Here is a 26,506-nt window from a genome sequence, read left to right as displayed (position 1 = left end):
CAGAGGAGCTGATGAATTGCCCTGCCCATCCAAGGTCATCGCTGCGAGCGGAGGGGGAGGAAGAGGAGGCCGCTGTCTGTCTCCTCGGAAAGAGGAATAAAAAAACAATAAAGCGCTCCTTGTTAGTTTGCGACCGAGACCGAGCACTTTGGTTTATCCACCGCTGTTTTGTATAATCATCTGTGTCAAGTGGAGTAATTATCCAACAAATGTATAAAAGCGCCTCCCTAATTAAATGCCATGGGCATGTAGGAGACGCAGATAAATTATTTATACCGCTTTGATGAGAGTTAGCGCGCTCCGAGGAGCGCCGAGTCGGGATTGAAACACCACGGCGGCGGCGGCAAGCTTTTCGTGGAAACTTTTTTTTTTTTTTTAGGTTGGTATTTACAAGATAGCGAGAGGCAATTTGGAGCGGCGGCGGTGTTTCTCAAGCTATTTTGCGCTCGTTTTAAAGAGCTGGACATGAAAAAAAAAAAGAGAGAATATGCCAGAGTTCCACTAATACGACTCGTGGAGCTCAACATCCTGACCTCAATCTAATTGTGTTCTTATTATTGCTGTCGGGGGGGGGGGCGGTTGAGGGTGGGGGGGAGGCTGAAGCCGCAGCGACAAAACTTCCAGGAGCGAGTCGGACGAATCAACACCAGGGAGGCGGGGCCCAAAGTCAGATAAGAATTTCTTATTATTCCAATAAAAAATACATTCATACAGAAATATAACAATTTTGCAAAACAATTTCAAATAAAAATTTCATAAAGCATAAACATAACAATTTTTTTTTTTTTTTTTTTTTTTTACAAAAGTTTTTTTTTTGTCCTTTCTTTCTGTTTTTTTTTTTTTTATACAAAGATTCGGTTGGGAACAAAGAGCTGTGTGTGTGTGTGTGTGTGTGTGTGTGTGTGTGCGTGTGTGAAAGAGAGAGAGAGAAAAAGAGAGAGAGAAGAGTTTGGAAGGTGGTGGTGATGGTGGGGATGAAAAGGGGGCGAGACGACTGACAAAAAAAAATAGGCCGGAAAAGAAGCAAGCAAACACGGGGGCTCAATCAAGGCTCAATGAGAGGCTCAGTCCCTCCCAACCCCCCCCCCCCCCCAATCGCAGAATGGATGAAAAAAGAAAAAAAAAAATCTATCCATCTATCGTGGCAAAGCACTTTCTAGTTTGCACTCGTCCTCCCGTCTCTTCCTGCCTGGATGTGAAATCTATACGCCCGGGGGGGGGGGATGGGACGCCAGCGGTCGGCTGGCACCGCTTTGGGCCGGACAAAACGGAACAGATTTACAATTAAAGGGGGAGGTTGGGGTGGGGTGGGGGGGAGAGAAGCTGCCGCTAGCTCTTGTCAACGCTCCCGCTCCGGTGCTTTTCATAATACTGTTGCCGGCGAGACGGGACGGGACGGGGGAGGGGGTCAATAACCGGGCCTACGCAGTCAGCAGTCTGTGTGACAGATTCCGCGCCGACAAAGCCCTCAGCTATTCATTACGGAGCGGCAGCACAAGGCCGGGCCGGTGCCGCCCCGCCGCAGCCCGTTCATTACGATAAATCCGTTGTTTGTTTGTTTCCTTCTGGCGGGACAGGCGGGACAGGACGGGACGGGACAGAACAGGACGGGACGGGACGGTCGTAATAACCCCCCCCGAGGCTGCACGCGGAAGATTCGCTTAAGTGCTTTTTAACCCTACAGTTGAATTTTTTTTTTTTTTTTTTTGCATCGACGGGGGGGGGCGTGGCCGAGCCTCGACAGAGCCCCGTCCGAATCGCCCACTACGAACAATCGTGACCGCCGCTACCACAGAAAAAAGAGGGGGGGGGGGGGCTGCGCCACTTGCATAAGGCACCATTCAGGTCAACAGTGCATTATTCCATTAAAGACAGAAGAACAGTAAGAATCAGAAGTACTTCTAGAGGACTGAATGAATGGGTGAGCAGGTGGGTGACGGGACGGGATGGGAGGGGAGGTTAATAAAAAAACAAAAAAAAACAAAACAATAACCCCCCCCCACCCCCCCGACCCGACCCCAGCCAAGCGGATGTGAAAGAGAGCATCGGGGGGGTGGGGGGTGGGGGGGGGGAGTCGTCGAGGCTTTATGTACAGTTATTGTAACATTAACCATTCGCACTCTTTAGCTGCACTTTTATTGGAACTATCTGCAGTCCTGATTACAGTGGGAACGTGAAATGAACAAACTCTAGGAAAACCATGCAACACCTGTCTATGATACTGAAGTCGTATGTTATATCTCCCTAAGCACACAGCTTATACAATTGGACTACAAAATGAGCTTTTGTAGCTTGTGAAAAATAAAACGTAAAAAAATAAACCAGGCTACGTAACACATTGCACATTTAGTAGCTGCACCAAAAAACACCAAAACCTTAAAAAAAAAAAAAAAAAAAAAAAAAAAAAAAAAAAACGTAAAAAAAAAAAAGAGCTCCTGTCATACAGTGGCCAGGTGGTGGCGCTAGCCGATGGGGGGTGGAGGGGGGGTTGCGTAGGGGAGGCAGGGTTGGGGTCTTGTTGTTGTTACTACGTCGAACCCCGGGGGGCATCGGACCACCCGTACCCCCCCCCCCCCACCCCCTGGACTTCGGGATGGACAAGGATTTCCACCTTGCACCACCTCCGCGCCGCCACCAGGGGGCCGGGGAACCCAAAGCGGGATGATTCCCGCCAGTCGGTTGGCAGCAACATTGGCAACAATGGCCCTTTCTCCATCCATCCATCCATCCATCCATCCATCCATGCTGCCTTTCCATTGGGTTAGGGGGTCAGCCAGTCGGCCAATGGCAGACATTCACAGTGCACATATGCTCGCCTCAGACAGTCCTGTAAAGTACCAGTGTATCTGCACCCGCCATGCACCACACATACCAATCACTCACTCGTCTTTTTTCTTGGTCTTTTTGTTTTTTTTTTTCATCGTTTTGTGTCTTTTTTTCCCCCGTTGTTGTTGTTGTTGTTGTTGTTGTTGTTGTTGTAAAGTCCATCTTCTGTCAAACAGCCCCACCCCCTCCCCCCCACGTGTGTGTGTGTGTGTGTGTGTGTGTGTGTGTGTGTGTGTCCACTCTCGTCGCAAGACGGACAACCTTCAGAGCGCCTTTCTCCAAAGAGAGGTCCCGCAGGCACTGGGTTTTTCAGTTCATGGTGCAAAACGGCATGCTTTGGCTGGAACACGCCCTCCTCCTCCTCCTCCTCCTCCTCACCCCCCCGCCCCCCGCCACTCTGCTCCGGGGACAGTTCAAGCGAGAGACGGCGTGGTCGGGAGACGGCCTTCTCCCTTTCCTCAGGGTTCTCTTTTTAGAATTCCTCCTCCTTTCGTCCCCCTCCGGGAAGAAAAAGAAAAAAATCCCTTCCTCCCACCCCCCCCACCCCCTCCTCGTCTCGCCTCGTCCCGTCCCGTGGCTCTGCTCCGAACGGTGCCGGGCCGACGCTCCTAGACGTGTCTCTTCATGTGGAGGGCGAGATGGTCGGACCTGGAGAAACATCTGGGGGGGGGGAAGAGAGAGAGAGAGAGAGACCTGGTGAGTCACGTTGAGACTGCGGACGGGCAGTTTTATTCATTAGGGGAAGGGATTTAAATATCAATGACTCATGATTTCCGTAAGGGATCAGCGGAGATGGAGCAGGAAAAAACTTTCCCTTCCTTTCTCCTGGGTTTGATCAAAACGATACTTTTCAGTGGGAAAAAAAAAACCCCAATACAAACTAACAGAAAAAAAAAAAGGCATCTGAAACAGTTTTAGCTATGTCCCGTAGAGACGTAGCGCTTTCTCGGGAAGAGCAATTATAATGGTGCAAAACGGATGTGTCCCAAATTGTGTACTTGAGTACAAAATTCTAAGTAAAATAAAAGTACAATAAAATGCATTTAAGGTGAGTAAATAAATGCAATGTTCTAGAATAACAGCCTTGGTATCCAGAACACTTCACATTCGAAACAAACGTCACACGATGTAGCGCTGTGACATCAGATGCTAAAGCTATAGCCCGTTAGCCGGGTGATAGGCAGCCTGACCAGGGTGGAATACGACAGTCTATGCTGTGCAAAACTCACTTCTCGCGTGCGTTGCACTGAATTTGGGACAAGACTACCGACGTCGAATTTGCAGGATTGAAGTGCGCCGCATTGACGCATAGAAATGGGAAGTATGGCCACGCGTCACTCTCCAATCGTAGTTGTGGTGGTCGTGCAACTCTGGCAGCGGCTCATTTTGGCTGTGGCGGGAAATTTGTTTTGCGCCATTCGGCGTGTGCAACCACCAGTCAAACTGAGTGTGTGCATGTCGCAAAATGCGGCGTGGATTCGAGATGGGCGGTGTTAGCGATTAATTTGGCTGCCGATTAATCGTCGATTAATAATTTAATCGATTAAATGAAATTAGTTGCAATTAATCGAACATTTTTCTTTCTTTTTTTTTCTCAGTTCAGTTGTAGATACTGTGATGGTCATAATACACCTAGAAGTAAAAAATTGAAATGTGACCCATTAGAAATCAACTTAAAGTTAGGTTGATAAATGATTAGGTTGTTTTTTTACTGTTCTGTAATGTAAAAACGGGTGACATTGGACCCTCAACATTATTTAAGGGTTAAATCATGTGTTCCTTGCACATTTTTCAGAGTGAAATTCAGGTTCTCAGGAAAAGTCGCCGCTTACCAATTAATCGTTAATCGATCGACACGGTCAATCAAATGATCGATTAATGAATTAATCGATCATTTGCACCCCTAACTCAAGACATTGAGCGTAAGGACGTAGCGTAACATTGATGCCGACGCCACAAAGAGCCCCTGCTTGTTAAGCATGGCCTGTGTGTGTGTGTGTGTGTATCTTCAAAGTAAAACTACTCCTGTTTTTAATTTGAAAGACTGAAGGCATCGTCGGCCGTACAGAAACGGGCTAAACGCGAGGAAAGGCCGGACGTGAATTTTCGCGCGGGCTCACCTGTCACAGTGACTGCATTTGAACGGCTTCGCCCCAGTGTGCTTCCTGAAGTGTCTGGTCAGCTCGTCGCTCCGTGCAAAACGCCACTCGCAGCCCTCCCAGGAACACCTGTAGGGCTTCTCACCTGATGGGGGAGGGGGAAAAAAAAGGTCAAGAGGTTAAAAAAAAAAAAAAAAAAAAAGAGGCACAAATCAATCATCTAGGAAAACCCTTGTAGGGGGGCGATGGCGAGCCAGTCCAGACCCAGATTCCGCTGGAACCTGTCGGACGGGCTGGCTGGCTGGCTGGCTGGCTCTCTGAAGCCGCAGCATAATGAAAGTAGGAAAAGATGAAAAAACGAAACGAAACGAAACGAAACAAACCCAGAAGAAAAAAAAAAAAAAAGAAAGAAAGAAAAGAAAACACAATTGCAATTCAACGCGGCCAATCACAAGCGAGCCAAGGCCGAAATGACAGCTCAGGGGGGCCCCCCCCGGTGGCTCCCCGCCCATTCACCCCTTTCCCATGGTGAAACTCAATCTGTGTTAAAGTCCTTTTATCTCCCATGTGCAACCCCCCCCCCCCCGCCCCCCCGCCCCTCCCCCCTCTTCCCACCCTCCCTCTCCCTTTGTGGCTGCCTCCCTCCCTCGCTCGCTCTCTGGCTGCCTCGCTCGGTAACATTCCAGAGAGATGAGGTCACAGTTTAGCGATCCAGCCGTGCGGAGCTAACCGCTCACTCGCGCATTCAGCTGAGGGCCGCCGCCGTGCACTGTGGACCTTTAATTGCATTGTGCCACACCGGAAAAGGCCGGAACATAAAGGCTCTCCTGACGGGAAAAAAAACCCAGCAGAGGGGAAACGGCCAAGTAAAAAAAAATACTAACAACGGACGAGAAGAGAAAACCCATGCTGGCCGCTGGACTGTTGTGTGCACTTGTTTCCTGTGCGATTTCAGCAATTTTTATGGTAAAAAAAAAAAAATCTGTCATTTTTTTACGCATTTGCTGTTCAAATCAACGAGGCGAGGCAGCGATAAGCGCCACCTATTTCCTTACATGGACAATGTGCATGTCTGATTACTCATGCACTTCACATGAATGACGAGTATATTTAATGAACACTTGCGACAAATCCGGTCCTTGTAACCGGCCATGAATGAGAAAAGTCAAGAGGAGGGAAAGTACCGTGCCGCACTGATAGGGGGCAGTGACGCGCAAAGTGAGGCAACGTGGACTTCACACACAACTAATGAAGGTAAGACTGTGCAACATTCAGTTCCGATTCAATGAAATTGCAAATCCAGTTTGGTGTTGTGAGTGCCGTTTTGTCAACTCGCTCGATGCCCACAGTGCGGAACCGACGACAGCGAGACGAAAAACTCAGCGGAAACGTTGCCATCGAGGTCGAAACTGCAACACAAGCGTCTATTTTGGGTTCATATGTTTGCACAGGTGAGTCACCAGCCGCTGGCAGACAAACAACCTCAGCGCAACACCTGTGCGACTGTGTAAGCAGAATGTGATGTTATGAATGTGGCATGAGTGTGAGTGTGTGTGTGTGTGTGTGTGTGTGTGTGTGTGTGTGTGTGTTTGTTACTATGGCTTCATTTATGATTTACTAGCATTCATATTTACTGCTTGGCGTTTCATTGACTGTTATTCTAGTTCTTATAGATCTATGAGCCCCATGCACCAACGGAGGGCACCTTTTACCTCCCATTGCACTTGACTGTATAATGACAACAAAAGGAATTCAATCCAATCCAATTCAACTTCCTGTTTGTCCTCTGCAGCCGGGTCTCACCTGTGTGCGTGCGCTGGTGTGCCTTCAGGTGCGAGCTCTTGGTGTAGACCTTGCGGCACCCGTTGAACTGACACCGGTGGACCCGCCGCCGGCCGTCGGGCGACGCGTCCCCCCCGCACACCAGTCCCGTCTTGTCGCCGCCCTTGGCCGCGCCGCCGCCGCCGCCGCTCCTGACTTTGCCGGGCAGGTGCGCCGCCACCCAGCCGCTGGTGGCCGCGCCGGCCTCCGGCGAGGACGGCGGCGTGCTGATGACGGAGGGGCTAAAAGGTCCGGAGGGTCCCACCAGGACGCCCAGCGGGTTGGAGGCGAAGCAGTGGGTGGGCGAGAGCTCCTCGGAACTGTCCGACGCCTCGCTGCTGGCGTCCGAGTTCACGCTGTTACTGTCCAAGATGGGGCCGTCCTGATTGTCGTCCTCCAGCGCCGCCGCCGCCGCCAACTCCGGGTCCGACTGGGCCTTGGCGGCCTTGTCGCCGCACGCCAGGATCAGCTTGCTCCACAGGTCCTCCGGCCCTCCGAACTTGAGGTCCGACGTGGAGACGTATGGCTCGCTCTGCAGGTAGCGCTCCAGCTCCAGGCAGGTCTGTCAGTGCGAGGGGGGTGGGGGGGGAGAGACGGAGTGAGTGAGCAGCCAGGAGGAAGAGGAGGGAGGAGGAGGGGGAAGAGGAAGGTGAGGCGTGGGCTCAGACGCCGCCGATATCGGGGGGGGGTGCTTGTAATGTAAAGTGTGTTCAATTCTCCGAAATATCTCCTGGAGATCAATAAAGCATCTATCTATCTATCTGTCTGTCTGTCTGTCTGTCTGTCTGTCTGTCTGTCTATCTATCTATCTATCTATCTATCTATCTATCTGTCTGTCTGTCTGTCTGTCTGTCTGTCTGTCTATCTATCTATCTATCTATCATTTCAAATGACACAGCTTCAATTCAGACTTGAAGAGTCTGAATTCAGCTTGTTGGCTTCATTCAAAGAGTGATTGAGGTCTTTGAAGAATCATCATCATCATCATCTTCATCTCAAATGCAAGGCTTCACCTCCTCTTCATCAATCAATCAATCAATCAATCAATCAATCAATCATCATCGTCATAACATGCGTCACCAGGCGCAGCGCTGTCATCCTCTCTTCCTGTACCTGGACGCAGCCAACGTGCCAAAGTGCACCGTCACTTCAGCCCCGCGTTGACTCGCAAGAAAATAAATAAATAAATAAATGAACCGAACCAAAAAAAAAATAATAATAATAAAAAAAAATCTTTTAAATAAAACCCACTACTATCACCCCCCCTTATTTCTGACACACCCGTCCCACTCTGTGAAACGCACCGCTGCAACGCGCCCCGAAAGTTTGCTGATGACGGTGACGGCTTTACGTGTTGCTCGGAGACGGCGGACCTTATTTAAATGCCGCAGGGGGAGGAGAAACACACGAACAAATTCCTCCTGGCTGTTTTTCAGCTGTACTGGCCATGTGAGTTGGGTTTGGGAGGGGTGGGGGGGGGGGAGAGAATCGCAGGCATCTGAACGCATCACGTTAGTTGGTTGGAAAAAACGGAGTCCCCGTAAAAGCCGCAACGAAATCGCCTTTAGTTTCTTTTTCCTGATGAGTCGATCCCCGGTTGTACACACACACACACACACGCACGCACAAGTGCATCTACGATGTGATTTTTTTTTTTTTGCAGGCTCCACTTCCTCCTGCACTTTGCATCAGGAGGCGCAGCAGCAGCAGCAGCAGCAGCAGCGAACACAGCTCCATTCATCCCGGCGGGCGCAGGGACGCAGCGGCTTCCAGCTGTCAAAGAGTGACACACTGATCTACTTCAGCCTGTCAGCGCTCAGTCCGCGTGCGCGCGCGCTCGCCTTCCTCGTGAGAACGAAATGATACAAATAATAATGATTTAAAAAAAAAAAAAAAAAAAAAAAAAAAAAAGATAACGACGTGACTGGCCGGTTTAGAGAGCCGTTAACCGGCGCGTCGTGCGTCCTGCAACGCAAACTTGAGCGGGCGCCGCGAGCGGCGCACAGAGAGCAGAGATGAAGCCGGAGTTCGTTGAGAAAAATAAAAATAGAGCAGTAATAACAATGACGGTTGTGACGGCGGCGTGGATATTCACCTGCTGCCAGTACTCCTCCAGAGACGGTAAGGCTGAGAAGTAGCCCGTGTCGTGAACTATTTGAAGTTCCTGAAAGATGCTGCACATGGGTAGAACATCCATCTTTTTTGGTTTTGTCCACAAAATGTTTTTTTTTTTTTTTTTTTGAAATAATAATAAAAAAATATAGAAACCCAACAAAAGCGCTGTCGTTTTGTCTCGTGCAGAAAAAATAAAAACAAGCCGCACTTTAAGTGTGTCTCTCCGGGGAAAAAGGCAGTCACAGAGAAGCGGTGCGGCGGCCGGGTTCGCTCCCCGTCACCGAGGAGAGGCGCTTGTTTTCGGGCAGCGGCGTTTGCAAGGAGCGTCCTTATCTCCCCACCGCCGTCAACTCACTCACTCAGTCACTCAGCCAGCAAGCCAAGCCAGTCAGTCAAGTCAGTCAGCGAGTGAGCCCCCCTCCTCTCCTCTCCTCTCCTCTCGGCTCTCTCTATCGCCTTCCCTCGGTCGGCTCTGCTCACTTCGCTTCGCTCAAGGTGTTTGCAAACACGGCGCCGGACTGGACGGGGCGAACAACTGAGCTCCGCAAACTTCCCTATTCAAACCCTGACGGCCCGCCCCCTCCCTCCATACCTCCCTCTCCGCCGCCCCCTCCCTCCTCCCTCCACCACCACCTCCTTACTCCCGCTGCACCCCCCCCCCCTTCTCCCCGCCCCCCCCGGCCAATCAGCGGCGAGGAGCGTAAGGCGCCGCCAATGATATCACGAGCAGCCAATCAGCGGCGCGGCTGCGAATTCAAGTGAGCTTCCGCCATTGGCACGTTTGACTCGCAGCGGCTCGACGCCCATTGGCTAGCTATTTATAGGCGTGTATATATATGTGGCCCGTGACGGCTCGCTCCTCGCTGTAGTTCTGCCTTCTGTTAGCGGTGTATGTGCGTGTGTGCGCGTGTGTGTGTGTGTTTTGGCCACAGACAGCGCCTGTGAGCCCGAAACGAGCGAGCGAACGGTCCTCCCTCGAAAACATTTCCTCCGTGTAAAGTAAGTGAGTTGGTCGCGAGTGTGTGTGTGTGTGTGTGTGTGTGTGTTGACATCAGCCGTTAAAAAAAAGAAAAAAAAGAAAAAAAAGAAAAGAAAAAAAAGTAAAGAAAAAAAAAAAGTGAGCCGAGGTCACGAGACGCAATCGCTCGAGGCAGGATGCTGGCGTGTTATTTATCAGCGCACCATGAGTTTCTAGAGGAAACAGGACGACTCACTTCTCCCCTGCCGCTTAAAAAAAACACACACACACAAAACACAAAACAAAAAATACTTCTGCTTTTATTACTGAGACGTTTCACAAGAGTAGCAGTCATCTTAGTTGAGGCAGAAAATAAATTATTTAATATAAATTGAAAGAGAGTTCGGGTAGGGGGGGGGGGGGGGGGACTTTCTCTCTTATCGGCATCATTTGCATTTAAAAGAGCATGTAACTGAATTAATATTCTGAGGGACCTCCCCAAAGTTAAAGAATTTGTTTTACCCCACTTTGGTTATTATGATACATGAAAAGGTCCTGTATATTTTAGCACTTGATTATTCCCCCCACAGCATCTGGTTTATATATACACCAGCATTATTTAACTTGAAAGCTGTGGTTTAACCCCCGAGAATCAGGTCAGTGGTAAAGTTTTTCTTTCGGACGCCATTAAAGTACCGTTTTTATCTAATCGACTCGTTTTCGCACACAAACACTTTTCAGTGCGAAGTGTCAAAGTTATGTGACGGGCGCCTCCGCAGAACGCCCGCGCTTGAAAACCTAAAACGCCAATTAGGACCAAAACAGCTCAAAAATAAACAAAACCAAACTTCATTTCAGACACGTCAATCAGTCTTGTCTTGGGGAGGGGGGGGGGTTTGACCGAGTGCCATACATGATCCCAATTTCGCCACCGCCTGCTGCGCTCTCCGCTGCATTCCCTGTCGGAAAGGCCTCCTTCATTCCTGCGGCATTCCACCACGCGCGCGACAACGTCGCTGCATCATCGCCGACTCATTCTTATCGTTTCCGGCCCGCGCCGGGCCTCCTTCGAGCCTCTCCTTCCTTTGCCGCCGTTGCGTAAGTCGGCCGCGCGACCCGGCGCTGTTTGCGGGGGCCCTTGCTGCTGGCGAGATAAACAACGTTTCCACACAGGAGACGCATTGTCTTCCGAGTGGCAGTATTTTCTGCGGGCCTGCCCGGGCAGACAACTGAGCGTCCTTTGTGCCGGGCCCTCGACGGCGAGGCCATATTTGTCACCGGCAGCATCTGATTCGGTCATATGGTGATGGGAATGCCTTGTGAAGCCCGGAGCTGTCCTCGGCAGCCCCCGCCGAGGAATTTCCTTTCATGTTACTAATGTGGCCATTCATTATGTCCCTCGAGGACTCGGGGACACCTTGCTTTGAAGAGCGAAGACTCACTGGATCCATCCCCATTTACAACCGCGGCTCAAACTCCCTTTGTCGCGCCGTGAAAATGAGGCTGAATGGCCCCGGCTTATTATTGCACAATAACGCGTCCGCTCATTATCCGTGCATTTTCAAAGTTGCCAAGGCTCCCGCCGCATGTCTGGTGAATACCAAAATGCTCCGTCAGGTCCCACCGGGGCATTAGCGGAGCGGCTCTGCGGTAATCGCCGCCTTCAGAAGCCCCGTCCGATGAGGCATTTAGAGAATGTACAGGGTCCTGCGCGGCAGCTTTTTATCTCGGACGGCCAGGTCCACAGCTTTATCATCGTTATGTAATCCCAGCCTCGTCAGTGGCCACAGGAAAGAGCAATTACAGGATGACCCATTTTAATGCATCACTGTCAACCCAATTAGTGAGTTGTCTAAAGGTCCCCCCCCCCCCTATTTCCCAGGGTTCCCAAGGTGCACTTGACACCTGGGCCGCAAATTGCTGTTTGCTTGTATCAGTAGATTGATTGTTGAAAGATTGAATAAAAAATAAAAGAAAATCAGAATTTTGGGGCCGGAACTCGAACCCTTTGAAAATGTTGCTGCTGCTCAGTGTTCGATTTGATCATCTGAAGCAGCTAAAAAAATAAACAAATGTCAGATGAGGGTAATTATTACTTTGTTGTGTACATGATCATTGATGCCATTGTTTTATTGTGCTGATTGTTGGACCATATTACTGAAAATAAAACTTTAAATTGACAAAATTAAAAGCACAGTAGCTCTTCGTAAACCACCCGGTTCGTTATCACTTTAACAACTGCAATAAATCACAGCAATTGTGACTACGCCATATTTGTCGTCAGTGAGAGACCGTCAGTAATTTTGTCATTATGGTTTAAAAACAGAATAGAATTTTTTTTTTGATTATTTTGGCTATTTTAAAACATACGTGAAAGTTTCCCAAAACCCGCTCTTCTGATTTGGAATACATTTCGTTCGTCGAGTGCAACAGTTTGCTCTCAAAACAGTTGCAACGCGAAAAAGGAGGCCTTCAATGAGCTAAATTTGTGCAAAAAAAAAGAAAGAAAAATGCATGGAGCGCAAAGGATTTACGCACAAATCTGTCAAATAGCATTTCCGCCAAACACAGTGGAGCAGCAGAGTTAACCTGTGCAATCACGACATTTGTCAGCGGCGGGCAAATTTATGGCCGAGTTATGTCGAGGAAGACGTTCCAGACCGCAGGATTAAACGTGCTCTCATTACTCCCCTGCTCGCCATCAGAGAGCCGGTTAGTAATGAGCTGCCGCGCCGTTGATAGAGATGCATTGCCCTCTCCGGAGCCCCTCCCCCCCCCCCACACCCCTTGAAAATTTGTCCAAGCTTAAATAAATATGAAGATAAAAAATAATTGATTGGAAATCAATGCGCGTACATCACTCACTCCATTTTGTTAAAAGGAGAAATGGGGGTTGTGGCGGTGGTTGGGGTGGGAGGGTGATCCCTGGGAAAAAAAAAAAAAGAAAGAAAAGAAAATCGATATTCATCCCGATCATAAATCAGAATTGAGTCAGCGCTGGTGGGGAGGGGAGATAATCATTGGCCTGGTTTTGGATTACGTACTAGGCAAGGCTGACACTTCTGCTGCCTGCAAATGTGTTTGGCGTTGTCGCGAGTCTCCTGCTAGTCCCCGCACACACACACACACACGCCCATGCACACTAGACAGACGTGCGTGGCGAGATCCTCTCATTGAAATGCATTGGCGGTGCAGCCGCGTTGCTGCCCCCCATCCCCCCCGCGCGGGCGTCCCTGTCAGGCCACGTCTGGGGACAGATCAACATGTGTGTACAACGGGTTACGAGGTGTCAGCTTCATCAGTCCGTCGTCAAGGAGCCTTCCCAGCAGCCCTTGACCTTGAGGATGACAAGTAGGGGCCCAGTGTGTGTGTGTGTGTGTGTGGGCGGGTGGGTGTAAATATGCGCGCTTAGGCGGCCTTAGCGGGGCAGACGTACGTGGGACAACATGCAATCAGTCAAGACGGTCCTGCAATGTTTGGCGATGGCGGACTGCGAATTGGTCTGTGCGGCCGCATTCGGGACCGACTGATGTATCAGCCCGGCTGATATATTGGGGGTGGAAATCAATATCGTCCACCAGCCGGTATGATGGAGGTCCTTTCTTGGTCACCGCTGCTTTCTGGAGCGGCACAAACCCCGACAGCACAATATCATTTTTGTTGTTAGAGGTAGACTTCTGAAGATTTTTGTTTTTTTTTTTCAATTAGTTGCGCTAATGGCTTTATTGCACGGTTCATAAAAGCCTTGCTTATCACTGCCTCTGCACAATTGACTGTCTTGTTTGTTTGTTATATATAGATTTACTTGAATGTTTCTAATAATCACTGTAATTACTGCATAGTTTATTTTTTTTGTATTGTCTTTCGCGCCGCAACAGCGTATAGTTTCCTCACTTGGGATCAACAAAGTGCATCTATTCTACTCCAGTTCATCTTTGTGAATTGAAATCTCACGTTAATCGACACACAGTCGATTGAAAGCAGGTGTTGTTGGATTATTGTGACAATTGTCCCAGATTCACCGCGACTCCAAAAAACATCTTGCAGCCGACTAAAATAGTCTTCTAAAAACTTGTAAAGGTTAGATCGATGAATTGTTGAAGATGAAACGATTGGGGGTGTCCATGAACAGATGCGGTGCGCCGCCGTGCAACCAAAGAGCCCCATTATGGAAAGCGTCCTTGGATCTATTGAAAGATGCTGAGAAAAAAAAATATCTCACCCGACGTTCTGCTCCTCCACCCGGCTTTAGAGATATATAGAGTATAAAGAAGCAGGAATAAGTAGTAGGATGGTAAAGTAAAATGACATCCTTGCGCCGTTTTAGCTTTCAAAACGTTAAATACCAATCACGCTTCACTCAAGCTTATGGTTTTCTTCCCCGGGATCTGATCAGAATAAATGCTGTGCGACTCTTTGAGTTGTATCATAGAAATAAATGAGATAAACAATAATTTATTTATACTAGTTAGACATAGTGCCAAACATTCCAATTATCAAGCGCCATCAAACATCTTGCATTGGACATGATGGGGTTTGTTCCACTTGATTGAAAAATATTGAAAATGTTTGAGTCCAAGTGAGACATTATAATCGCTAAAAATTACACCAAATCAATTCACTTCCTTTTGAATATCTTAATGGGTCTTCCAAGCTACTACTTGTAGCACTGGCTTGTATGTTAGCGCTTTGTGGACCGCTAGTTCGCACATCGCCTCGGGACTGATGATGCTATAAAGGACCCAATTTCTCTGGACTTTGCAAGTAAATAATAAGAAGAACAGAGCAACAACTATTTTATTAAGGGGTGGGGATTTGGCTTAAACTGATTTTGACTGTCCTCCAAAACGAAACAATTTGCACACAAATTGGCAATCCATCAGAGTTCCAATGAACCAAAACAGCTGGAGGAGCCTTGTCATCCACCCCTTCCCTCGAACTTCTCCAGCGTCAGCTTCATCTGCCTCCCATCGACCACGGGGGGGGCCCGTGAGTGTGTAAACGCGAGTTTGACATCGCAGTCGCGCTGCTCAGAGGGTTCCAGAGGCGCATCTTGAAAAGCGATGGGAAATCCGGGAGACGGTACAGCGGTCAAACTGCTGCGCGTGATGCCAACTCTGAACTAAGAGGCTACTGCCATGACACAAGGTGGAGGAATGCGAAGTATTTTATTATTTTCAGCCAAGCACCCCTGTGGGAACCGCTGCCTCCTGGCTGTTTTGGGGGGCGGGGGGGTGGTATTTATCGAGGCTATTGCGTAAACACGGACCCAACCCACTGATTAGCCAACTGGGATGCATTCATCATATACTTTCGGGTGCGGGGGCGTGAGCGGACGGGGGATTATGATCAGGTTACCCTGACCATGAGCACGCAAGCTGAATGTGGCCTTTCTCAGACTCTGATAGTGGGCCTGCTATCAGACAGGAGCTGGGCGGCGCACAAAGCTATGACTCATAGTTTAAAGATATCGGCTGCAAAAAGAAGGATACAAAATATAACAAGCATCCAGACAATGTGTTTTCGTCAGACGTTTGAAGTTATCAAATCAATCGACGCGGAAGAGCTTGAGTAATAAGCAAGCCAATTGCTTTTTTGGCATGGATCTTTTTTTTTTTTTTTAAGTCTCATTTGTGTGTTTGCAAGTCTTGTTGCACTCCCCACAGAACTTAATGCGCCCTTTAACTTCAGTTAGTGCGCTAGAGTTCCTTTGGTTTTACACGTTATCTGCAAAAAGTCACCGGACAATGGCTCCAATGTATGTCCCCCCCCCCCCCCCCCCCCCCCCACTCCTTGAAGCTAATGTCATGTCATAAAAATGAATGAATGAATGCCGTCACTTTGTCCCTGGCAAAGGTTGTCAACCTCGGCTACGGAACGCTGAGAAGACCCGGATTGTTTCCAGGTCATGAGCATTTTGCAAAACTTGGGAAAAATGTGACTCAAAGTTCATTGTTTATTGTATTTTGCGGTCGCTACACAGAAAAGACAGGCGTGCACACACACACGCACGCACACGTAGGGCTGGAGTGGGGAGGTCACTCATTAACTCACCATTCCATACTTAGACTGACCTTTCATCCCGGGCCTATGACTAATCCTGAAAATGTTTAATCACACGCACTCGACTGAGACGGGACCTGTGGCTGCGGCCCTTTTGCCTCACATGATAGATTTAATCGCTCGCGTCGCAGAATCGATCAGATGACTGCGACTCACCCCAGTGTATCCGATAGCAGATCTGGGTTTTCGCGAAGGAGCGTCGGGCCGCCCCTATCGCAGCATTATCTCCAGTTCGGCATCCCTCCCTGAGCCAGTGACCCCAGCGTAGGGAGAGGGTGTCGAGGGTGGGAGGCCTCAGCCCAGGGGGTCTTTGTCCTCACACAGCTGTGAACAATGGTGGCGTTTGCTTATCTTGTTTATCCAAAGTGAGATCTTGTCGCTTTTTGCCACAGATCTGGGTCAGATCGGGTTCTGGATGAAGTTCTATGTAATTCCGCTACTTGAGATGAGGTCCAAAAAAACAACAAAACAAAGGCTTTTGTGTTCATGCTGGTATACAAACGTGTTGCGTGGCACCTGGATCACTCACATTTCCACCCTCAGAATGTCAAGTTTCATCGGTCCAAATTTTCTTTTTTACGGATTCCACCGACAACGAGCTTCCTTTGTTTAAAAAAAAAAAAAAAGTTGTGACGAAAGCAGGAAGCAGCTGCTGCAAGTTGCCTTGAGAAGCCCAAGAAGAAGTCTAAAGTAGAAAAAAACAAAACAGGAAGTGACTCTTTGCCTCGGTGGAGTAGATTAGCAGGTTGCTGCAGTAGCGGTAGTTTCAGAACTACGTGGTGCTTTGACGGCGAAGGATGAGCTAAGAGCGTCGACGCAGGCTTTTTTGTCGGTGAGAATCCTGTCGCTTGACGTTGCGAGAGCTCCGTCGGACTGCAATACACAGCAGCTGCAAGACACGACGTGGCTCATCGGGGACTGACAAATCTCCAAACCCTTGCAATACAAAGGATCAAGCAGGTAGTGCCACGTTCAACACAAAATGGGACTTTTGTTAAGTATGTTTCATGTGATCACATTTCAACTGAAACAGGAAGACTGGTGACACGAACAAGTCTTTTTTTTTTTTTTTTTTTTTTTTTTTTAAGCCTTTTCTCGCCAAATTAGAATGCAAATTAGTTTGCAAGATGAGACTCATCGAAGCAAAGTTTGTAGCAGCGTCCAGGATGAACTTTGGGAAGAAAAATACTTCACAATGAGGCGCTACCATATGCTAATTTGCGTTGCCTTTTTTGTCAGGGCAAACTCATCAAATGTGGCCAATGCACAGAGTGAACTTTAGGCGCTGGTGCCGTATAGGAAACACATCAGCTCCTCTGCACCTCTCGCTAAGGTCGTGACTTTTAAAGGTTGACTCCAAACAGCAGCTCTGTTGACTCAGCGCCTGTCTGTACATTAGGACACAGATAGTGGGCAGGCTCGCAGCTTGCTGTTGCCAACGTAACAAATCCTGCCCATGATGACCTCACCTGCCGGGCGAGCTCCAGTGAACTTTGAACAGTTATGTCATTTATTTGAGCTGTGTGTCATTGGCATTTCCTTTCCCAAGTTCCTCCCCTTTCATCGCCCGCCCCCTCGTGTCCCTGCGCTCCCGTGTGTTTTCTCTCCGTATCCAAAGGAAATCCTATCCCGAAACCACTTGTTTTGCCTCGTAACCCATTATGCCGCTGCTTTTTGTTTTGTACCCATTGTGAGTTTCCTTTTCTTCCTCTTAAGCGTAATGGTTTCCACGTTTTAGAGCCTTTCATTTGAACCTTCTGAGTCCACTTTCCCAAGCTTACATAATCTCTCTGGGAAGGGAACACTCGAGTGAGCACTTTGATCCGAGGCGACCCTTGTACACTGTAGGATTGGGTTCTAATTGAGACTAAGAATAACACCTCCGACACAGGCTTGATAAATACCGCGCGGGGTTGCAGGGGGCAATATAAAGGAACGCGAAAAAAACAAAACACATGTTGGCTGGCTGGCTGCTGTGGCAATCAGATGATAATCACCACTATCAGAGATTTTCTACCTCTCGGCCTGCTCCCCTCAGCAGATAGCTGCGTGCAGCTGAGAATGACTCATTCATATCTCATGACTGCTTTCCAATGAAGCCCGTTGTTCCCATCAGCAGTTTCGGGAAATACAGCCCTGAGAGGGGAATTATGCCGTCGCACCACGTCAGGCTTCAGGGAACAGGACTGACATAAACAAATACACCTTGTGTAAACTGCACAGACTAATGGCCTTAATTGGCTGTCGAAGTGGGGCGATGCGCAGCGACGGCTGGAGCTTGAAGTGTTCTTTAGATGTTGTGGAGCGTCTGAATTCTAACGTTGCCGCTCTGCCTACATTTCGGCAGTGCGTATTAAGGGTGCGTTTTTTTGACTCGCGATATTGTGACTCTGACTGCCGCGGTTTATCTGCTATAGAATAATACCTCTCTGCCATCTTTCTCGGAGCAGGTTGACAGGAGTGAAGCCACTGTTATGCCTCTGTGCTGACAGTCAGGCAGCTGAGGACGTTTATACTAATGCAAAGACTGGCGAAGCGGAGGTAGGTTTGAACTTCTCGTCTTCTGGCTGTTAAATAAAAGCAGTCCATGCAAAAGCTTTTTAATGAACGGGGTGATATCAGACTTATTTATTTTTGTAAAAACCCATCCCGTAGCGACAGCTTCCCACACAGAGCAGCGGCTCAGCAGCTAAACCAGAATGTGCATTAGTAGGATTTGCAGAAAAGACATCCTCACCCCCACTACCCCAATAAAACTGCACTAAGAAAAATTAGTTTTTCATTTTTCACCATGGTTGAAAGATTTGCTTACAATTGCCTGAATTGAATCTGTCTGTTGTTTCTTCATCAGTTCCAGCCAACGGCGTCAAAGCCATTTAGAGGATATCCACCATTGCAGGTGGGTAAAAGTTCTGGTTTCCTTAAAACTACATGTGGCAAGGCACGAGTCATGCGCGCTTAACCAGCTAAAGGCCTTGGCCAAGTAGCCAGGGCGCATGATCAATTGGAGGCATACTAGTGACAGGACCGTCAACTGTCACAAAGGGGAGCGAACAACACCACACTAAGGAACCTCGTGTCGTGATCACGGTGCCACTTTAAAACTAATTCCAGGCTGTTCAATAGGTGCGCCACCCTGTGCTTTTGCACTAACAAGGACCTCCACCACAGCGCAAGACGTTGACGCTAACAATGGTGCATGAGAAGTCACCAGCCACAAGACAGGACAAGAACAACAAAAAAAAAAATCAGTGTCAGTTTGAAGCCCGCCAGCAGGGAGGCTCAGAGCAGCAGCGGCAGAAAGGTGACACAGAGAGACAGATGGACAGGCTGACGGACCAGAGCAGACAGGTAAACAGACGGGCAAACACGGCCGGGGCAATACCCCAGAGAGCCATGACTCAAGCCACTGCCTCCAGACCGGGCAAGTGCAGGCTGGGGGAGCTTCCCAAAGACTGACACGCACTGACTTCACACACATGGTCTGTAATCACTGGGGACGCGGCTGCCTTCCCCAGGAGGAGGAGGGGGATGGGGGGGGACTGAGGGAGGTGGGGGATACGACAGGAAAGGCGAGGTAGCAGCGGTGGTCTGTGGGGCCCGAGGCGCAGACGTGCACCACTGGCTCCGTACCCTTAATAGCCGCGGCTCAATAAACAGCAGCGGTAGCAACAACAAGCCAAATAAGCCATGACAGCGCGCGGGGCCAGCAGAGTGAGCTCCTAATTGATCATCCTCCGTCGGAGACTTCCCACACCTCGCTCCCACCCCGAGACACGCTGCGCGCACGTGCCTCCGCCAGAGGCTGCATGTCGTCTCCGTTCTCAGCCGAAGTAGAAATCTTTAGCTCCTGGGTCTTTCGCTCCAGATCCAGGACTGGGAGTCAGACCACAACAACTGTCCACCCTCTGCCAGCAATTCAGAGTTGCCAGGTAGCCGAACGCACAACACTCCGACCTGTGGGAGGAAGCTGGATGAACTCAAACTGACGGGCATGTGAGCTCGATGCAAAAAGGCCCGAAGTTGGATTCATGCCTTCATGTTGTAAGGCAAAAAAGTCACGGCACAGTCATCGTCTTCTTTGCAAGTTTGACTTAGTTGGACCGGCTCAGTGGTCGAGTGGTCGAGTGTCCACCCTGAGACTGGTAGGTTGTGGGTTCGATCCCCGGCCGGGTCAGACCAAAAACTGTACAAATGGTACCCACTGCCTCCCTGCTTGGCACTCAGGTATTCGGGGTTGGAATTGGGGGGTGGGGGGGGTAGATCACCCAATGATTGCTGGGCGCGGCACCGCTGCTGCCCACCGCTCCCTCAAGGGATGATGGGTCAAATGCCGAGAACAAATTTGGCATCCTTGGGAATGTGACAATCACTGGGACTTTAACTGAGTTGTAAGCAACTCCTTGGCTGTCTGATAGTGTGGCCCATCAACAAATAACCAAGAACTAAGTCCAGTTCACCAACAACTTCCGCTTCCACAGGATGACCGATGTCCTGGATGACGGAGAGCCTTTTTGCAGACGTGCCGTTTCTGCAACAGCAATTCCGGTGCAGTCGGAGCATGTCCGACATTCACCCGCGCGCAGCTGAGCTAATGTGAGAAGTAATTAACAGCTGCGGCAGATTCTAGCACGGTTATTTGGGACTTTCTGTACATAGGTGTGATATGTGGGTCAATGGGGAGTGATGCGGCAGGGTGGCGTGTCATCCCCCACTATCGCCCGCTGTCAGCCCACACCGAGCAGCCTCGATAAAGCGCGCTGATCCCGCCCCGCGCCCCCGCCGCCCCCACTCCCACCGCCCCCAGCCTGCTGACCAGCGCAGTTGACGTTCCCTCCCTTTGCAGCCGCCTAATCCGGGAATTTAACAATGTGCCAAGCTCTCCGAACCAAGGATCAAATTGTCCCGCTTGACTCCGTATTAGTCCAGCCAGCTAGCGGCAGCACATGTGGCCCCCGCGGCCCCCCCCCCTCGGCCCTCTGTGCCCACCCACAAAGAGGAACTTCACAAATTCGCACCCCGGGTTCATTCCGCCGCTGCAGTCACACGCAACACGGAGCAAAGCCCGGGGAATGTCAATAAGAGCAGTGAATTTCCTCCAACCCTGACAGTTTCCTGCTCCCTCTTTATTCCCCCTTCCAACTTAATCCCTCTTTTCTCCTTTATGTGTGTTTCCAGTTTAACCTTCAACGTGAATTATAGTTGCCGTTGAGTCTGCCGCGGAGGGTTGCGGGTGTGTGTGTGTGTGTGTGTGTGAGAGGGGTGTGTGTGGGTGAGGGGGGGGTTGACATTGACAAAGAGAGGTGAGCGCTGTTTGCGCTGAGGCGATGGGATCAGATCCGGGGAGAGATCTTTTTTCCCTTCTGGTGAACACCGTGCCGCGGAGACGGCAACACTGGACACATCCTGACACACAATTAGGGGCACGGTGCACTTTCGGCGCATCGCAATTAGCCCGTGTCGTTTTCAAGGTTTTTTTTTTTCCTTTCTCCTAGAATTTCATTTGGCGGCCGTCGCAAGGTCAGATAGGAGAGATACCCAACCCTGGCGTTTGGAACCTCTCAGCTGCGTGTGGTAATTATCGGCGTCCTGGATATTTGATGTGAAACGGGGATGTAACCTTTAGTGTTTGCTTGCGAGCCCGCCTTCCCTCTCACCGCGACCCCCCCCCCCCCCCCCCCCCGCCCTCCACCTCCCCCACCCCGTCCCCCAGTAGGACAGGAGGCGCACTTTGGAGGGAAATGTGAAGTGTGCTTGAGTGCCAGCTGGTGCCCTGGGACATGGTCAGACATCTACTGGCCAAATGGTGCCTTGTCACAGCGGCGAGGGAGGAACGGCGTCGCTGATGGGACCTTCTGCCCGAGAGAGGGTGAGGCAAAGGGCGGAGGGCACGAGAAAATGCACTTTGTAACACTAAACTTTGCCGAGAGCTACTTTGGTGCGTTTAGACGATGGCAATTTTGATGCCGGTGGGACTGGTTTAATTTGGTTATATGTCACATATATACACATATGAAAAACTCCTCATGTCGCAGGCCATCGGGGGCAGTTTTGCAACATTAAATGTCAAAGCAAAAAAAATAAATAATAATAAATCATTTTAAAAAACTGCATATTTAGCCCCTTTTTTTTTTACGCTTCCTGCTAAAATTCTTTGATGATCTGCTAGAGCTTCCTCATAAAAACAAAGAACATTCTCTGTAGGGGACAGGGACACCTGGCAGGGAGTGTTGTCACTAAACCTCAAAGTTAGTAATAGATTACTGGCCAACAATGGCCCTCAGGTGTTTGTCCGGCCTCAAAATGCACAAATCGAACTTCACCAGTGGCCAGCCGTTACTTCCTTTGCTTACCGCACTTTTGAGAAGGTCCGTGCTAAAACACCGTCCGGGGCCGACTGATACCTCACTGATACCCAACCCCGAGTGAGTGACTGTCTCACGCTAGACGTGATGACGTGAAAATTTGTTCAAGATGACACTTTTACGAGTAAATCTCACGAGGGAGCTCAGCTAAAAAAATGGCTGTGACTTTGCACGTCAGATTTGCGGAGCAGAGATCTTAAGGCCAAAGCGGGACCAAACAACCCCCACAAGTGTTGGTTGGGCCACGGGAAATTCTCGACAAGGTCTGCCAAAGCAAACTGGACTTGTGATTACTTGTTCATAAGAATTTCTTAGTGCCAGAGAGCAGACACTTCAGTGTGGCCCCTCCGGCAAGCAATTAGACTAACAACAGCTCCATCAGTCTCTCTTTAATTGGCAGAGCAACAATTTGAAAAAAAAAATAGCCTCGTGGCTAATCTCTCTGCGCGGCACCTCGGGGGCGGGCGGAGGCGCCGTTTTCACGAAAGCGTAAAAAACCAGTCAACATCGCTCGTCCCCGCGTTGCTGTCTGGTGCTCCGCGGAGCTGCGCGCATCTGTCAAGCCGGAGTATTGTGTAACATGCTCGGAGTCCTCCCCTCTCCAAAACACCGGCACTGAGCGCGCTCGGAAAGGGAGGCGTGCTGAAACACGCCAGGTGTTTTGACAGTTGGCAGACCTGCGAGTCACTGCGGAGCACTTACGCCGGAGTGCGCCGTGCCAACCCCCCCGCCCGCACCCCCCCCCCCACAGCCGTCCAACGAGCGCGCACGAGCGCCGGCTTATATAATAACACACTCCTTACACTCTGCGGATCTGTGTTTATGTTCGCTCGCCCTCTTCCTCCCCCTCCCCCGGCCGTTTTTCTTGGAAAACTCACTCCTTCGACTGGAATCGGGACGTGGAAAGAATGAGGCGCTCGTGAGCAAACACCTGCATGTCAGAGATGCCCGGGACAGGAATCTTTGGCACCGGCCACTGTAAACACACACACACACACACACACACACACACACCCACACACACACACACGCCGATCTCTGTTCATTTGCTCAACAAAAGCTCAGACTTATTCATGTGCGAACACAACGCGCTCCGCGGACTGATGGGGACACACCGAGGCAGGTGTGGGGTAGGGTTGAGGCGGCTCAGTTGGAACTTGTCGGTGACCAAATGAAGCAGTCGAATAGTATTGGGGGTGGGGGCGGGGGGGGACAACTTCCTTACTTATGTCGAAACAGGTTTTGAAACGACGTAAACACCGCCGGCTGGGAAAAACAAGGCTATTTGCTCGTTACGCTAATACCACAGCGTCCAGCCACGTGCGTTAATACCAATACACCGGCTGTCCTTTCCCGCCCACCGCAATTGGGAATTTAGCAAGGTAATTGAACAAATGCTGTGAAAATGGCCTTCGATTACAGTCGCGGCAATAAAGCCACGTGCGCGACACATTATCTCCACGTATTGATATTTTTTTTCCGTCCTCACTCTTCCAGGTCATTTTGAGTCCCATCGATCCGGCGTGAAGACGCGGGAACGGCGGCGCAACGGCACGGTGGCGAAAGGAGAAGAGCCGGGTCGGCCGGGGTCAGCGGCATTGTCCGCCGGCGATCTCCATCTTCGCCCCCATTGTCTGTCAGCCGGCGCTGCGCTCTGAATGGCCATTTTCCTCCGTCCTGATAAACTTCAGACCTTGACGTGTCTCCTCTTTGTGCAAAAAACATGTTGACCCCCGGCGCGCCATTCACAAACGCCGCCCCAAGGCCACGACAAAAAAGGTCCACTTCTCGCAACTGATAGCGGGTTTTCGCATTCTTCTTCTCGGAAAACGAGAGGAGTTTGAAAATGCTTTTCCTCGCCGTTGGGTGGAGGCTGGATTTAATGGCTTGTATCTGGTAGAAAACCCGGGGCAGGCGGTTTGCGAGAACGCGCCTCATCCGCGGCCAAGAATACAACTTCGCTTTCTACCGCACTGCGGCATTGTTATGCCCACCCTAAAGAAAAACAAAAAAAAAACAAAAAACGATTCAGGGCACGCCACCAAGAATTTGTCAAAAAGTACTCAAGCGAGTGGTTATTATTTATGGTGCCTTATTATGATGCCTCGTCGGTGGCGCTCGCTTTGGGGGACACCGGCGCGCATTTCCATTTCAGACGCTCGTCTCCGACAGCGGTCGTTAGCGTGGCGTTGTCACCGACATTCCCAAAATCTCGAGCAGGTGCTTTTTTTTGGGGGGGGTTATTTTCTTTTTTTTTTTTTCAGAGATAGATTTGAAATGATGAGAGGCGAATGGAAGTGGAAGACGGTGGCAACACGGGTTGGGCCGCGATTGCCACCTGCCACTTCACTCGACTGATTTTTTTTTATTTATATATATATTTATTTTCTTGCGCTCTGCGAAATGATGGAAGGCACCGCAGCGAAGCCGAGATTTGAACGGCTGACACCTCGCGACGAATCACCTGGATATGAACTACTCGCCTCCTAATGGGAATCCATATTCATCTTCCCCTCCCAAAAGCTCTCTTGTGGGGATGCAGATGTGGATCTTCCCCTTATCCACCTCCCATATGTGCGGCCCAATCAAAACTGCGCCCCACCTATCTGAAGGCCCGGCGCCTTCGGCGCTCCTGCCGCTATTGAATTCCGGTTGCTTTGCCGATGGGTTCTTATGGAGCGGCTTCGGGATTATTAATGACACAGTCCGGAGTAACATATATGAATATGGAGATCAGCCGCGCTCTGCATATGCTTTTCCAATATCGCGGGATTGATTGAAATCTCTGATGTCTCCTTTGACTGATGGCGCCACCCTCCTGCTCGCGATGCTTTTCTTTCATAATGCGCCTCCCTCGTTTCCATTATCTGTGCATTTAAAAACACAGGACCCCCCCTCAAGCGGCGCCTCCGAATGATAACTCCTCTCCGTGCAAACTCCTGCTGCTACTCCAATTCAATACGTGGCGTAGATAAAGGGGTCAACTTCATGCTGCCGGGGATCAAATTGAAACGGTAACAGGTTTAGTTCCGCCGCCGCTTCTTCCCAATGTACGGAATTTGCGTTTTATTCAGGCATCCTGAAGGGCACCTTCATGCCCGCCACTGTTTAGCCGTTTGCCGAAGCATGCCGCTTCGCTCGCCGCGATGCCAAGACAAGATATGTTGGATGAATTATTACAGTGGAGGGATTTTATTTATTTACCGGCTGCTGGAAGTTCCCAACGTGCCCAACTGTTGCTGTTCCATTCAGAGGCCCGTATCTGTTTCGTCAAGGGCAGATAAATACTGTATGCACTGCTGTATTTCCACGCTTCCAGAGAATGCGTACCTGCCTGCGTGCTGTGAATCTGCATTAGTGGAGAATTAGTGTAAATATTGTCAGCAACCAGCACACGGGGGTCCAACAAAAGCATATTTATAGTGTCAGCTCAGCACTCGCTCCGATTTTCGTCAATTTAATTCGCAGATAAAGCCGTCGGTCAGGAGTTTTAGTTTCATGTCAACTTGCGCGTGGATTTCACGACTATGGAATCCATTACCTTATCTTGGCGTGTTTTGTTTGTGCTGTTTCTGGCTCTAGAAGGGCTTCCAGTGTGTCAGGAGATTCCATGTGATCACTGTCACGTTTGCTGTTGCAAAGACAAAAGAGGTTACAAATATTGGTAACAAAAACCACGATGACTTTATTTGTTCAGTATTTTTATGGGGTCAAATTTGAAAGTTGAAAGTAGATAAAGAAGAGACACGCAGACACAGTCACACACAATTAAATTGTTTCGAGCGTTCGCCCAAGGACCAGATCCAGATCTTCATGAAGTTGCACTTGACTGAAGACACAGAACAGGAGCTTGACCGAGAACATGAATTCATGAAATGCTGCGACACGAGATCATGGAGTACTGTGAAATGATTGTCTTTAACGTAAAATGAATTGGTATTTTAATGATTCAATTAGCCATTGATATATTTACATCCAATTTGAATCCACGAAGGACACACCGAAGTAATTATTTGATCATGTATTTGTTTGGTATTATTTGGGCACTTTTACTCCACAGAGCTGTCATGCCAATAAAGCCTTCGCTTAAATGCTTTAAGCCAATACTTGAAACTCTAAACAAATAGCGTGATTGCAAGTGAAGGAAAGAGAAGTGCGCGGGATTAAAAAGAAAATAAAGACACACGCGCTGTCCCTTTTGGGTTATCCTGTACGTCGCTCGGGAACGTCTCTGCTTGCCGTGGCAAAACATCGGGTTA

At 49.6% G+C, this 26,506-nt stretch overlaps 1 protein-coding gene across 1 annotated transcript in view; it reads right to left on the bottom strand.

The window, feature by feature from the left end:
• Positions 1 to 667: 667 nt before the first annotated feature.
• LOC142880890 (Krueppel-like factor 6) overlaps positions 668 to 26,506 on the bottom strand; it is a 114,916-nt gene continuing 89,077 nt past the window's right edge. Inside the window, exons 2-6 of the mRNA XM_076014869.1 lie at positions 8,842 to 9,189; positions 6,729 to 7,308; positions 4,947 to 5,070; positions 2,416 to 3,486; positions 668 to 2,375 (exon numbers count right to left, since the gene is read on the bottom strand). Coding sequence (XP_075870984.1) covers positions 3,435 to 3,486; positions 4,947 to 5,070; positions 6,729 to 7,308; positions 8,842 to 8,943 — 858 coding nt within the window. The 5' untranslated portion in view covers positions 8,944 to 9,189 and the 3' untranslated portion in view covers positions 668 to 2,375; positions 2,416 to 3,434. The remainder of the gene's footprint in view (positions 2,376 to 2,415; positions 3,487 to 4,946; positions 5,071 to 6,728; positions 7,309 to 8,841; positions 9,190 to 26,506) is intronic.

Source organism: Nelusetta ayraudi, unplaced genomic scaffold (genome assembly GCF_046127955.1).
Source record: "Nelusetta ayraudi isolate G7.1 ecotype Tasmania unplaced genomic scaffold, CSIRO-AGI_Nayr_v1 ptg000174l, whole genome shotgun sequence".
NCBI lineage: Eukaryota > Metazoa > Chordata > Actinopteri > Tetraodontiformes > Monacanthidae > Nelusetta > Nelusetta ayraudi.
This window is presented reverse-complemented; position numbering and strand designations above follow the sequence as displayed.